The sequence below is a fragment of the Lontra canadensis genome, unplaced genomic scaffold (genome assembly GCF_010015895.1).
Source record: "Lontra canadensis isolate GAN:19392208 unplaced genomic scaffold, GSC_riverotter_1.0 scaffold20, whole genome shotgun sequence".
Classification (NCBI taxonomy): domain Eukaryota; kingdom Metazoa; phylum Chordata; class Mammalia; order Carnivora; family Mustelidae; genus Lontra; species Lontra canadensis.
Window position 1 is genome coordinate 18,861,628 of NW_022631014.1, and position 14,164 is coordinate 18,875,791.

General features: G+C 57.0%; 2 protein-coding genes across 13 annotated transcripts in view; one reads left to right on the forward strand and one right to left on the reverse strand.

Annotated features, from left to right (window-relative positions):
* Nucleotides 1-10,186, forward strand: ACAA1 (acetyl-CoA acyltransferase 1). Its single transcript, XM_032861209.1, has 12 exons — nt 1-210; nt 409-502; nt 1,429-1,486; nt 3,915-3,994; nt 4,208-4,250; nt 6,303-6,401; nt 7,371-7,451; nt 8,600-8,790; nt 8,932-9,111; nt 9,390-9,445; nt 9,560-9,705; nt 9,935-10,186. Exons 1-12 carry the CDS (start codon nt 34-36, stop codon nt 10,008-10,010), a joined length of 1,281 nt encoding a protein of 426 aa, XP_032717100.1. The 5' UTR covers nt 1-33; the 3' UTR covers nt 10,011-10,186.
* Nucleotides 10,187-10,371: 185 nt separating this feature from the next.
* Nucleotides 10,372-14,164, reverse strand: part of DLEC1 (DLEC1 cilia and flagella associated protein) — a 65,689-nt gene continuing 61,896 nt past the window's right edge. For 4 of the 12 annotated variants that reach the window (XM_032861199.1, XM_032861203.1, XM_032861198.1 and 1 more), the window contains 6 exons: nt 13,982-14,076; nt 13,717-13,801; nt 13,336-13,548; nt 12,050-12,211; nt 10,974-11,127; nt 10,372-10,750 (listed from right to left, as the gene is read on the reverse strand). In XM_032861199.1, coding sequence (XP_032717090.1) covers nt 10,428-10,750; nt 10,974-11,127; nt 12,050-12,211; nt 13,336-13,548; nt 13,717-13,801; nt 13,982-14,076 — 1,032 coding nt within the window. In that variant the 3' untranslated portion in view covers nt 10,372-10,427. Of the gene's footprint in view, nt 10,751-10,973; nt 11,128-11,807; nt 11,887-12,049; nt 12,212-13,335; nt 13,549-13,716; nt 13,802-13,981; nt 14,077-14,164 lie in introns of those variants that run through there. The other 8 variants (XR_004383097.1, XM_032861202.1, XM_032861200.1 and 5 more) reach the window with 8 other exon arrangements.

Genomic DNA, 14,164 nt, shown 5'->3' on the forward strand with positions numbered 1-14,164 from the left:
CGGAGTGGGGGCTTAACTGGGCCGAGAGGCGCGATGCGGAGGCTGCAGGTGGTGCTGGGCCACCTGACCCACCACCCCCAGTGTGGGGGGGAGCCGGCGCCGGAGGCCGCGCCGTGCTTGGGTGGCGCTCCGCAGGTTTCGGCCGAGGACGTGGTGGTGGTGCACGGGCGGCGCACGGCCATTGGCCGAGGGGGCCGCGGCGGCTTCAAGGTGAGGCCCCGGGGTCCGGGCGCCCGGTGGAAGACGGGGGGCCTGAGCGGGCTGGGGTCTGGCCCCTCGGCGCCGGAGGGGGCTCCGCGCCCGAGCTGTGACCGCTTTGTGTCTCTCGGGTGGGGTGGGGGAGCGGGGGTCCCGGGAACCCCGTGCACTGGTGGCGGGGGATCACGAAGGCGGTGCTTCTCGCTGCAGGACACCACCCCTGACGAGCTTCTCTCGGCCGTCATGACAGCGGTTCTCCGGGACATGAAGCTGAGCCCGGCGCAGCTGGGGGATATCTGCGTGGGTGAGCACATTCCCCGAGCTCTGGGCTTGGTCCTCCTCGCCCTCCATCCGGCCAAAGCCCTCCGCAAACACCTCTTCACCCTCCAGGCATCTTCTAGGTGCTTTCACTGAGGGGAATGTCAAGGGACCCCATGCAGTGAATTTAATCGTTTCTTCAGAGCCTACCCTTTCCTCCCACCTCCAGGCACTCTCTGCCTGTTAAGTATGATGGAGAGCAGCGATCTTCATGCCATTCTAACACCCAAGCTGTTGGCACAGGAGTTTGCAGACACTGTAGGAGACAGGGTTCTCTAACCCATCCTGCCTGTGCCACCACAGGACAGAAGGACCATCAAAACCATGAAGTTCAGCCCCTCACAGATGGAGACACTCAGTCCTGGGAAATTAGCAGCAGAGATTGGACCTGAAATCCAGAGCCTTTTGACACTCTGCAACCTTTTACTCCAACCCTATTCCTCTGGCCTGGAAACAATAGAACATGGCCAGACTCCTGTCAATGGGTGCCATCCTTAGGTGGGTCATCACTGTTCTGCCTCTGAAATGCCAGCAGGTTTGGCTGAGGACACTTCAGAAGGTGTGCATTTTCAGAAATTCATTTTCCTGACAAGACCAGTTTGTTTGCGAGCTTTGCGTTGCAGTCTTCCACGTTTCCTTTAAAGGCAGGCACCCAGCCCTCCCGCTGTGCATTGATTTGGAAAAGCATGGTCCAGGTCAAGGCAGTCTATGACTCCTGCAGGCTGGGTTTAATTGTATGACCAGGGCAAGGTGCTGTATGACCAGCTCCTTGAAATTCCAGAACCCCAGTGGAGCCTGCTGAGGGCTTGTGTTGTGGAAGAAAGATCTGGAATGTCCTCTCTCTAGTATTCACAACTGTACCTGAGTGTCTGGAACACTATCTGGCACTGAATAAAGGTTTGTTGTCCACAGGAAATGTGCTTCAGCCGGGGGCCGGAGCAATCATGGCCCGAATTGCTCAGTTTCTAAGGTAAACTTTTCTAGTTCTAGCTGTGGGTTGGCCATTTTGATTCTTGAGTAGGCTCAGGCCCCAGGGACCTCAGCTTATGAGTGGTTGGGTACCAGACCCAGATGCAGCCAGGGTCCTTGACACCCTGCTTTTGTGGACACTACCTTTCCCCTACTTTGGCATATCCTTGTGTTTTTTTGTTTTTGGTTTTGGTTTTTTTGTGGGTTTTTTTTTTTTTTTTTGGTTTGTTTGTTTTGTTGTGTTTTTTAAGTAACCTCTGTGCCTAGTGTGGGGCTTGAACTCAGGACCCCGAGATCAAGAGTGTGGGCTCTACTGATTGAGCCAGCCGGGTGCCACTCCCCTACTTTAAAGGAAGTTTGCATTATCGGTGCTGATCCAAGACAAACAGGGCCTTTGGGACTAGAGCAAAAGCTCTCTGGGGCCTGATGATTTAGCCAAAGTCAGCTGTTGCTTGCCTAAGCATGGACTCTGTCCTCTTTTGCCAGGCAACTAACCAGGAAGGCACACTGAAGGGTGACTTTGAGCTTTTATTTTTTTATTTTCTAAAGATTTTATTTATTTAACAGAGAGACAGAGATCACAATTGCGCAGAAAGGCAGGCAGACAGAGAGGGGGAAGCAAGCTCCCCGCTGAGCAGAGAGCCCGATCCCAGGACCCTGAGATCATGACCTGAGCCGAAGGCAGAGGCTTAACCCACTGAGCCACCCAGATGCCCCAACTCTGAGCTTTTAAAACCTAGTTGAGCAAGCTGAGACCTTCAAGACATAGTTCATCAGCAGAGACCTGGGGATTCGGCAGAACCCTGGGGTGAGGGGTAGCCCTGGAGGGGCCCTGGGAAACTTGCCCTTCACCACTTGCTGTCCCAAGACAGGGGAGGAGTGCTTAAATTATCGTCATGTGTAGATTGAAGAACCACTTTGCACTTCCTACTACCTGGAGAAGAAATAATAGGAACGTTAGCTAGTGAAGGAAGAGGAAAACTGACAAAACCTTTAGGGACTGGGACAGGTTCAGACTGCTTAGCGTGGAGTTCGAGGACTCCCTCGATCTGGCTCCAGACGGAGCATCCAGCCTTATTTCCCAGCTGTTTATTTGCCTTGACTTTTACTCTTTCAGCCCACCTATCTGCCCACTGTCTTCCCCTTGGAGTGCTGTCCCTCCCTCCTCTCTCTGCGCTGTTATTGCAGTCTCTGCCAGCTGATCCATTGTCTCTGTGCTGGTCAGCCTGCCTCTAGGGATGTCAGCATCCCTCACATGGTGCTTTGTATAGAGCAGGTTTTTGGTGAACTGCTGGTGGATTGGGTGAAGAAGTGGTAACTAAGTAGAAACTAGCTAGTAAGGAGTTAGGAGACCTGGGAGGGATTATACAGGCTGCATGAGCCTAGGAGGCTACCCACCTGAGAGGCTCTCAGCAGGGCCTGGCCTGGGCACTAGCTCACAGTTTGCCGACCCTGGCTACACACCAGAGCATCTCCAGAGCACGTTCACCCCCTGAAGTTTTGAATCCAAGGGTCTGAGGAAGGGCTGGGGATTTTTCCAGGGTTCGTACCCTTGGTCAGGGAGGGTTACATCAGGAGGGACAGCCCCACCAGCTTCTCAGACTGGTACCAGTGTGGAAACCTAGGGGAACACCCCCAAACAAGGGATGTTAGAATACTTGGTACCCATCAAGGGTTCTTTGTCCAGCGGGGAACAGACCTTCCAGAGAGTGGGAACTTAAAGGGTTAGCTAAAGGGGCGCCTGGGTGGCTCAGTGGGTTAAGCCTCTGCCTTCAGCTCAGGTCATGATCTCAGGATCCTGGGATCGAGCCCCGCATTGGGCTCTTTGCTCAGCAGGGAGCCTGCTTCTACTCTCTCTCTGCCTGCCTCTCTGCCTATTTGTGATCTCTATCAAATAAATAAATAAAATCTTTAAAAAAAAAAAAGGGTTAGCTAAATAGTGGTAAGGCTGATGGTTTCTGGCCTCATGCTTGAGACGTTCATTCATCCATTCATTCTTTTTTTTATTTTATTATTTTTGCCCTGGTTTTCTGCCCCAGCAACAGATCCTGTTCTCTTACTATTATTATTTTTTTTTTTTTGAGGAAACGGATGTATAGTTTTCCTTTTCTTTAATCTTCAAAGGGAGAGAAAGAAGGATCCTTGTGGTCCAACCAGTTTTCCTTGCCTTTGGGCTGTTCTTGACCTTGGTTAAAGAGACTCACAGGAGGAAAGAACATGTGTTGTGGGGCCCTGGGGTACAGGTCCCTGCAGAGATGGGGTCTGCCCAGTAAGGATCTGGCCTAGAGTGGCGACAGGGCTGTTGGTTTGTTCCCCTGGTTTTTGTATCCCTTGCTGGGGCAGTCTTATTGACCAGGAGCATAGGCCTGCTTTCCATGAGAGCCTTGCAGAGGAGAGGGGGCTGACTGTAGTTTTGCTTTCTGTTTCAGTGACATCCCAGAGACCGTGCCTTTGTCCACCGTCAATAGACAATGTTCATCTGGGCTCCAGGCAGTGGCCAACATAGCTGGTAAGTTATGAAGGGGTGGGTGCCCACTACTCCAGCCTGGCCTTGGTCCTGGCTCCATGGGTTTAGGTCTTACCTAAGGTCTACCTTACCTGGGTCTTACCATCTCTGAGGCTGGGGCTGAGTCCCACTTAGAGACCAGGTGGGGAAGAGGCTCCTCTGTTTTAGAGCAGATGGACTCTGATAAAGAATGTTTATGAAATGCTTTTGTTGCAGGTGGCATCAGAAATGGGTCTTATGACATTGGCATGGCTTGTGGGTAAGAATTTCTTTCTGCCAGAGCTTACTAATCAACGTCTAACAATAAAACTAATTTTCATGTCCTGAGTTCTCAGGGGCTGTAATGACAGGATTCTCCCTTAGCCCTTTTAGGCAGATGTCTGGGAGTAGATTCCTACAAATTCAGCTTAGAAGTAGCCCCCAGCTCTGCATGCTCAGGAACTGCTCACACCTCTCAGCACTAGTGGGGAAAGGGAATTGGCTTTTAAAAAGCTTGCTTTCTTGGGAATTTGTCAGGCTGGAAAATGCAAGTATTTTGAGAAAATAGAGCCCTTGGATTTCCTTCTGTGGCCCTATGATGCTATTGAGATGTTGCAGTTTGGGTTGCCTGAAGCCAGGGACAGTTGTCTGCTATGTAACTAGTCTGTTCATTTTATGAGGCTGTGGGTCCCCTTGACCCCCTCCTTGGTACCATGGTGGAAACTTGCAGTTGCCTGCTGGGCTCTGAGGGGCATGGTCAGATCTGCGGTGGTTTGGTCACTGTCAGCTGTGGCTCTGTCTTCAGCTGCAGCACCTGGAGTCACAGAAGGCATACAGGGCAGTGCCTCCAGGGAGGGGAAGGGCCCTGGGACCCCGTCTGGAGTGGGCATCTGGTATCAGAAGGCAGGCAAAGCCAGGACTCTGGCAGGCTCTGGGAGGCAAGCAGCCCCAGGATTTTGACACGTTCTCTCTGCCTTTCATTTCCACTTTGGAGCATTTCTTGGAGTATTGTTGGGCTGCCTCAGGGCTGTGCTGCCTGGCACTGGTTGTCTGCGCTTGTAAACAAAGCCAGAGACCATACTGCAGAGCCTTGGGCCAGGCAAGGGCCACTGCCAGTCTGCCCTTGGATTTATCTCATGATCCTCTATCTTCCTAGGGGTAGGACAGGTATGGATAACTTGAAAAGGGTGGAGTCTTCATGAGTTCTTGAGAGGGCATCTGAGTCCCCAGGCAGATTAAAGACTATGTTTCTAGAGTATTGAAGGTCTGGGCCAAGACTGTCCCCCATAGGCTTTGATCATGAAGAGGAGCCCCAGGGCATCCTGGTTGGGAATGGGCTCTGGGGCCAGACATCTAAGTCTGGATCCCTGCTGAGTGACTATGGACAAGTTACTCAGCTCTTTGGGCCTCAGTGTCCTCATGTATAAAATAGGGGAAAAAGACCTCAGTCCTGTTGAAGTTGATAATATTAAAGGGAGTAGTAACAGCAGCTATCACTCTGGGATGTATGTCATGTGACTGATGCTGTTGAAAGCTTTCTAATATCTGAACAGATTTTCAAATAGCACAGGGCATGTGAAAAGCATTCAGAGTTACATGTTATCCCTTGAGGCCCTATGTTCCTTGAGGGCCTTGAGGGCCTTTTTTTTTAACCTTTATTTGAGAGAAAGCACATGCCCCCGAGCCAGGGGGAAGGGTGGGCAGAGGGAGGGAGGGAGAGAAAACCAAGCTGACTCTGCACTGAGCATGGTGCTGGACTTGGGGCTCGATCTCATGACCCTGAGATCAGACCTGAGCCAAATCCCAGAGTTGGACGCTTAACTGACTCCGCCCCCCCAGGTGTCCCCCCGACCCCGGCCCCTTGAAGGCCTGTTTGACAGCTCCAAACTGAGATCTTGCCTTCCAGAGCTCCTAGCACCTCGTGGGTGCAGATCAGATGCCCTTTGATCTATGGCTTTTAAAATACTTATTTCTTTTACCCTCTGAACCTTTGCTGCCTGAGGGCAGGGCCCAGGCTTCCTGGATGTGGCCCGCACTAGGTGGCTTTGCCAGGGAACCACGGACTGGCCAGCTGCCGGAGCATTTGCGCAAGAGAAGCACAGCCCTGCCTGGGAGTGTGGGCTGTGCAACGCTCCATCCTCGCGTGGGGGTGGAGGGGACCCAGCAGCCCTGCACGGCCAGCTCTGCCTTCCTGGCCAGTGCCCTGCCCGGGGTTCCGAGACAGCCTGCTGGATTTCCCAGGGCCTGCTGCCTTTTTCCTAGCACTCGCCAGAGGCATAGCTGTCCCTGGGGGAGTCCTGGGAGTGACCACCCTCCTCCACTGCCTCCTCAGGGTGGAGTCCATGTCCCTGGCTGACAGAGGAAACCCTGGAAATATTACTTCGCGCTTGGTGGAGAAGGAGAAGGCCAGAGATTGCCTGATTCCTATGGGGTGAGTTTGCACCCTCAGCTCCCTTCCTGGCCTGGAGCAGGCGCACAGAGACTTGGATCATCTTGTGACCTCCCGGGCTTGTTCTGCTTTGCTGGGACATGGGGGTGGGACTTGCGGCCCCTGACTTCCCTTTCTTGAGGCCTCCAGGTCCTCTGTGTCTCTAGGTTTCTGGTCATGGCCCAGCCTGTCACTCCCACCCTGAGGGGCCAGTTGCACAAGTAACGATGGCATCTGCATACCAGAGGCTTGGAGGCCTACGAACTTGATGTGGAAGGGCTTTGATTTGGAACACACTGGCGCGGGGGCTTGGGCCCTGTCAGAGGCAACATCACAGTGCCTTGCATTTCCTCGGCATCTTAGCTGTGCAGCCAGCATCACTGAGCCTCTGGCCATCCCCCAGGTTCATAAGCAGGGCGTCATGGCTCCCCTGAATGTGAGATTTGAGGCTAAGAGAGGGGCAGTACCCTGGCTGCCCCCACATCCAGTGACCCTATCTCCCAGGGAAGTGTCTAAAGCCAGAAGGCCAGGTTGGAAGGCCTGGCTGTGTCTCTGGGCTTTGAGAGTGAGGGCTGGGTCTGGTGACAGTGAGCAGAAAGCCTGGGGGTGGCCTTCCCAGAGAGCCATGGGGGTCTTCCTCTCCCCACCTGAGAGCAGCTTTTCTCAAGGTATAGGGGAAGCTGGCTAAGAGTAACTGGTTAGTATTCCCGCCCATTCCCTCACCTGCCCCTCTACTGGGCTGGTCTTTCCAGTGTACAAGCTTCTCAGGGTCCGGCCAGCACTCCTGCCTCCCTCTCTGTGCCCCCACACTCCACCCTAAATCCTCTTCTGTCTCTATGGCGTGGACTGGCCCTCCTGTCCTCCTCTGCCTACAGCCGCAGGGACTCAGAGTTGCAAGCAGAGCTCTGCAGCCTGGCCCAGGCCTCCAGGCTGCTGGACACGTCCCCACAGTGCGCGCTGCTTTTATTTCAGGATAACTTCAGAGAATGTAGCTGAGCGGTTTGGCATTTCGCGGGAGAAGCAGGATACCTTTGCCCTGGCTTCCCAGCAAAAGTGAGTGCCTTTTGGGATGGGGTGTGTAAGGGGCTAGAGAGAGAGAGGTTTTGAGGCTGGATTAAGTGGCCTCAGGTGGAGCTGCCCTTAGGCTACAGCTGGGCAGTGAGTGGTTTCCAAGCCTAGTGCCTGTCAGGGAGGGAGAGATGGGCAGGGACCGGGGATGTGCTGGAAGTACACTGACAGCTCTTCCATGTCCTTTTACTGTCTATTCACCCCGAGTCTCTCCCTAACTGGGCTTCAGTTTCCCCGTCTATTCATCAGGAGTGTGATGAGGAGCAGGACTCTTGATTGTCTGTAGTTTGGTGATTCGACATGAAAGCCACAGGCTTCACTAGATGGCCTGGTTGTGGGGCCTGCACTGCTGGGGACCCTGGCATCCCAGCTTCTGGACCACCCCTGTGTCTGGGGAGCATCAGAAGACCCCTGGGGGCTCAGGCCTCTGGGCAGGGGCAGGCTGAGGTTGACAAGCCCCAGATGCCCAGAGAGGACAGCAAAAGAAGGGAGGGGGCTTCTCTGAGGAAGTGGTTCTTAGGCACCTGGGGTCAAGGAAGCATTTGAAAACCGGAATCTTCTCCAGGGGAAACCCTGGGCACCGACATCTTGCGTATGATTGCAAGGATCACCCTAAAAACACTTTGTGCTTTTGTACTCTTTAAATAATAAGATGCATTAAGTAATTTAGTGTATGTCATTTTACATGTTTGGAAACTGGGGAGTATATGAAACTGAGCCATTGGGATGGAGCAGACAAGTTGGTAAAACCCAGCACAGATATTCCTGGCGCTCCGTCTTCAATTTGGCTCAGTCCCTCGTGGGTGAAGGGCTCAAAGGGGGAGGTATGACATCTAAACTTCCCCTTGCCCTTCAAGGTTGGGATTGGCCAAGATCTGAAGATAGGAGGCTGAAGGCCAAGAAGGCCCCATAAGGCTTCAGGTCTCCCACTCCCAGGCTGGGAAGAGGGGCCCTCAGCAGTTGCTTACAGCTCTCCTGAGGCAAGCGTGTCCCCATGTTTAGGAGTCTGAATTAGTGTGTCTGCCCCAGTGGGCAGGGGCGGTAGAGGCAGTGGGAGGGACCCCTGGAAGGAAGGGACCCCTGAGAGGAAGGCACCCCGGGAGCCTGAGCCTGGCTGTCCATGGTGCTGGCAGGGCAGCCAGAGCCCAGAGCAAGGGCTGTTTCCAAGCTGAGATTGTGCCTGTGACCACCACGGTCCATGATGACAAGGGTACCGAGAGGAGCATCACCGTGGCCCAGGATGAGGGTATCCGCCCCAACACCACCATGGAGGGCCTGGCCAAACTGAAGCCTGCCTTCAAGAAGGGCGGCTCTACCACGGCTGGTGAGACTGGGCTGGGGGAGGGTCAGGAGGGGCCGTGTCCTGCGGGGTGTTCTCTGGGAGCCTGGAACCTCCAGGCAAGGTGTGCAGGTGGAGCTCCTCCGCCTGCCCTGACACGTCCTAACCCCTACGATTTGCCTCTAGGAAACTCCAGTCAGGTGAGTGATGGGGCAGCTGCCCTCCTGCTGGCTCGGAGGTCCAAGGCAGAAGAGTTGGGCCTTCCCATCCTTGGGGTCCTGAGGTCCTATGCGGTGGTTGGGGTCCCGCCTGACATCATGGGCATTGGACCTGCCTATGCCATCCCCGTAGCTTTGCAGAAAGCAGGTAAGGCGGTTTCTTCGAGATCTCTATCTGTTTCCCACTCCTGCCTCTCGTGCTGTTGCCGCTGTGGGGGGAGGTCATGTGAGTGCCCCCGAGTGAAGGTGGGCCAGGCTAGCCTCCTGACCCCCCAGCCCTTCCTGACCTCACAGCCGGGACCCACCTGCCCATGTGGATTAGGCATAGCAAGCAGCCTTTAGGCCATGGCTGGGATGGGGCCCTGGGGGACAGAGTCCTGCCGCGGGGACGCTGAGTCAGCTCAGGTCTTCTCCCCGTGCCCACAGGGCTGATGGTGGATGATGTGGACATCTTTGAGATCAATGAGGCCTTTGCAAGCCAGGTGAGCTTTCCTTTTTCCATGTTGCCTGGGCCCGGGATGGCCAAGGAGGAGCCTGTGGGCATGGGATGCAGGGGTTGGGGAGGGAACTGTAACTGATGCTCTGCCCCCTCCCAGGCTGTCTACTGTGTGGAGAAGCTAGGTCTCCCCCCCGAGAAGGTGAACCCTCTCGGGGGTGCAGTGGCCCTGGGCCACCCGCTGGGCTGCACTGGAGCTCGACAGGTCATCACGCTCCTTAATGAGCTGAAGCGCCGTGGGAAGAGGTAAGCTGGGGTCACTGAGGGGCTGGCACACATGCATGTGTGCTCTGAACGGAGGACACAGGGCTGTGACCCCTATTCTCCCTGGGGGCCAGCGAGTACTTGCCATCCTGGGTGTGGCCTTCAGCGGGCAGTCTGGGAGCCCCACAGGCCCAGAGGTCTGTTGAGAACTCGGTGGGGAGGACTTTGCCCTTGGTGCCTTCACCCAGCCAACACAGTCTTGCTTCCCTAGGGCCTACGGGGTGGTGTCCATGTGCATCGGGACCGGGATGGGAGCCGCTGCTGTCTTTGAATACCCTGGAAACTGAGCAGGGCCCCACTAAGTTCCGCTCCAGTGTCGGTGGCAGCACTGGGACAAACATGAGCACTGGTGACACAATACAGGTGTGGCTGAGGTTCAGGGCTGCCTTCTGCCAGGCCACCCAGGTCACCATGTGGGTCCTGGGGATGAGGAGTGCAGCAGACAATAAATACGTATTCTTATCTTGGTGGCTGTGATTTTTCCCAAAGGCCAGTTCTAGCTGTCTTGGGCCTTGCCTCTGGCCCAGCTGCATGCTGAGGGCAGGTAAGGCAGGGCCTGGGCTGGGAGCACTGCCCTCCAAGGGAGTCCCTCCCCTCCCCAGAGCCTCTTGGAGGTCCTCCGGTGTGTACTCTAGCCCAGCAAACCTGTTCCTTAGCTCGAGGTCATGTTTTATTTCCGAAGCTGGGGGGCTGAGGATAGAACCTCAGAGCTGGTGGGGTGACATGTATTTCTCGTCGTAAGAGCCTTGGCCACGGAGCCGCAGGGTGCAGGCCTTCTCACCGAGCATGCCTTCCACCACCAGCGTGGATTCATACAGCATGCTGCTCCTGTGCAGGTGAGGGTCACTCGCTGAGGTTAAGAAGGGGGCCCGGGCCTGTGGGAAGGCTGGGAGAGGCTGGTACCTGGCAGTGAAGAAAACTTGGAGGGTGACGGTATTTGGGGGCCCGTTGACCAGTCGTGCCTCCAGCAGCCCGCTATTTGGAGATACCCTGAATGCCGCAGCATCCTTGTCTGGCTCCTGCTGGCCTGCCCCAAGAGAAGGGAGCACACAAGAGCATAGGTAGCTCCGTGCACCACCCCAGAGAGCCCCCCCGCCCCACAGCTCAGGTGTGCCCTTCTGGTCCAGCTCAGTGCCACGGGGTAGGGCTACCCTGGGATCACTTGGGATCTGGTCACTGGCCATGGGTGGCCATGGGGCATCCTGGGTGGTGCCAGCCTGCAGGGGACATGGTGGACAGGTACAGCCTACCCATCAGCACCGCCCAGTAGCTCCGACAGCCACTCAGGTTCATGAGGTAGACCTCCTGGACCCGTCCCTCGTTCACAAAGCAGGTCCCGAAGTCCACCCAGCTGGTGGAAAGCTGCAGCTCGGGCACGGCCACCGTGGCCCTCAGTGGCACCACCTGGGGGACAGAGCCTGGAATGTAGGGCCCTCGTCCCCTCCGTCCAGGCTCCAGGCCAGGGTCTCAGGGATGCCGGGCCCTGCTGACCCCAAGTCTTGAAGCTTCGGAGGAGCACACGGGCAGCGCCACAGCAAGTGGAAGGGGGCTGGCACCGGCATCTAAAACCAGGGCTGGTGGGGGTCTGCGCCGATAAGGGGTCCCGAAGACAATATCTGCTCTCCCTCCACTCCACATCCCCTGCCCTGATCACGCCCTGTGGTTTCTGCTCCCTGGTTAGGCTGCCCTCCCCCTCTGCCCCCATCCCCTGAGGGCCCAAGACCCAGCCCTCTGCTCCTCCTGGGCTCTGGGCCATCTCACCTCTTCCCTTGGCCTTGGGCCCCACCTGTGCACTCACCTGCCCAAGCTGCCGGGGGTCTCCCCACATCTGCCTCAGGCACTGCCATACACACCTCATCACATCAGCCTTCCCCACCCCGAACCCCCACGAGCCCCAGCAGCCACCCAAGGACCAGGCTGGAGGGCCTGCCTGGTCACAAACGGATTCTTTCTCTGGCCTCCCTAGAATCCACCCTTAGGCTATTCCTTTCTGTTTCTCACCTGGACTTTCCAGCTGGGAGGCTTCATAGGCCAAATACCTCCTCCAGGAAGCCTTCCCTATTTCCCACCCTCCAGCACCTCACCTGGTTCTGTGCTGAGACAGGTAAGGAAGGATGACCCTCCTCTCTCCAGGGAAAGGCCTCTTCCGGGGCAGACCAGGCCCTCGAGGCGAGGGCTGGGGCTCTTCCAGGGCAGACCAGGCCCTCGGGGCGAGGGCTGGGGCTCCTCACTTCTGAAGACCCGGTGGGGTCTGTCCCCCTCTGACCCAGGAGAGTGGAGTCGGGCCCATTTCTGTCCTCTTGGACATGGGGCGCCCGGAACTGACCTGAGTGGTCTGGTTGGCGTGCTCCAGGAGCAGGTTCTGAGTGAACACCATCTCCTTCTCCCCGCTGGCGTGCTGCTGAATGTCCACCCCTGGCAGCATCTGGTCAGCCGGCAGCTTCTGATAGGAGAGCAGCTCCAGGGACAGCGAGAAGGACACGTTCACCTGAGCCACGTGAGCCAGTTGGTCACCCGAGGCTGCCGGAGGCAGGCGGCAGCTTCCCGTCCCCCGGGAGCTCTGGCCTCCTTCCCTCCATGGCCCCCACTGCCCAGCAAGGCCCCAGTTCGGCACCTGCCCACACCCAGTTCACGAGGCCGACCCAGACTGAGCCAGCCCTGCCCGGCCAGCAGCCCAGTGCCGCTGTCTGGGGCATTCAGTCCACAGACATGGTGCCCTACTCTGTGCCCAGCACCCGGTAGTCCTGGGGACAGGGCCCTGCCTGCCCTCAGAAGCAGGACATTTACCCCTTGGCAAACTACCCTTTACCTCTTGGCATGACCAGGGCTGTAGGTGTGGGATGAAGAGTAGGGAGACATGGAAACAGGAGGGGCAGCAACAGGGCGTTGGAGGCTGGCTGGTCAGGGAGGGGCTGTGGAGCAGAATGCCAGGGCTCTGCTTGGGCACAGGGTTGGGTGCAGTGGTATTTGCCGAGATCAGATGCTCCTGCCAAGAGTGGTGGCTCAGGCATGGGCAGGACTGGGTGAGGAGGACAGTGGAGAAATGAATTTGGGCTAGAACTCTGATCAGGACCAGATGCCTGGGTCAGCACATGGAGGGTGAGAAGTCCTACCATTACAAAATGTCCTCTCTCTGAGAGACCAGAGGCTCCCAGAAGCATTTTAGAGAGACCTTTACTCGGTGACAGCCTGTGGTTTCATGGGTGTCCTGTTGGGACAGGACCTCTGGCTGTGCTTCGGGGCTGCCTCAGTTTACCTTTGAAGAAGGGAGCCAAGGCTAAGTGAGCCGAGGGTGCCCTTCCTCTCTTCTGTAGCAATTGCCCCCTCCGTGATGAGGTCTGGGGTGGAGGGTTGGGGGGTCTGTCACCTAGCACAGCACCTAGCACATGGCAGGCACTCAGCACACCTGCACGGAAGTACATGGTTTGGAAGAGCGGATATGACCGCTCACAGAAGCTCTGGAGGCGGATGCCATGAGAGCGTGCAGTGTCTGGACACTGATAATGGACAAGTGCGGGATGGCGGTGTGCACACGTCCGTCTACACATGTGCATGTGTGTGCAAGGAAGGTGACCTCCAGCCTGGGTGACGGCCTGCAGAGCCCCCACTGACCAGCATGTTCTCCCGCGGGTAGAGCACCAGCTGCTTGCTGGCTGCGGCTTGCTCTTCCTCGCCGCCCCTCCCCCGGCCAGGAGCTCTGCGGCTGCGGCTGGCCCCTTCCTGAGAAACAGAGAAGGGCCTGGAGACCAGGAGCCGGAAGTACTGCGGGATTTCAGTGGTGTTACTCAGCTTCACATGGTGGGTGGTCACCACCTCACTCAGCACCTGGGGAGCCACAGAGGTGGGGAGGCCGGGCTGCACTTCTACCCTCCAGGAGCCTGCAGCTCTGGGGTGGAAGCACTCCGGGGGAGGAGGCCCCAGACTGTCAGAGGGCTCACAGGGACCTCTGAGGCCCAAATGGACTGGCAGGGCCAGGGAGGACAGCACACTCACCCCAGTACAGGGCTGCTCCGGGATGAGGTCACTGGCCTGGTGCCAGAACTCCACACCACCCCCGTAGTCCAGCTCCATGCTTAGCCTGTCAACAAGGAGCACGGCTGGGCCCTGGGGGCCTCCTGGCTGTCCCACTGTGCTCACTGGGCCCCGGCCAGCCTTTGCCTGGGCTCTCCTGCTGGCTTCTCCCTCCCATGCCTGTCCTCTTGCTCCCAGAGTGCAGGTGCTCTCCACAAGGGGATCACGGGAGGCCCCAGCCACTCACTGTGCGGGCCTCACGTAGCTACACAGGTCCAGCCTCAGCGGTCCTGCTGCAAAGTCCTGCAGGCGACACCTCCTCCCCGGAAGCTCTCTTTCCACCTGTGGGGCCCAAGCCTGATTATGGGCTGTCCCTGAGCTGAGGGGCAGCATGCCAGCTGGAAGAGGGGGTGGCCGTGGCCCCATCCTG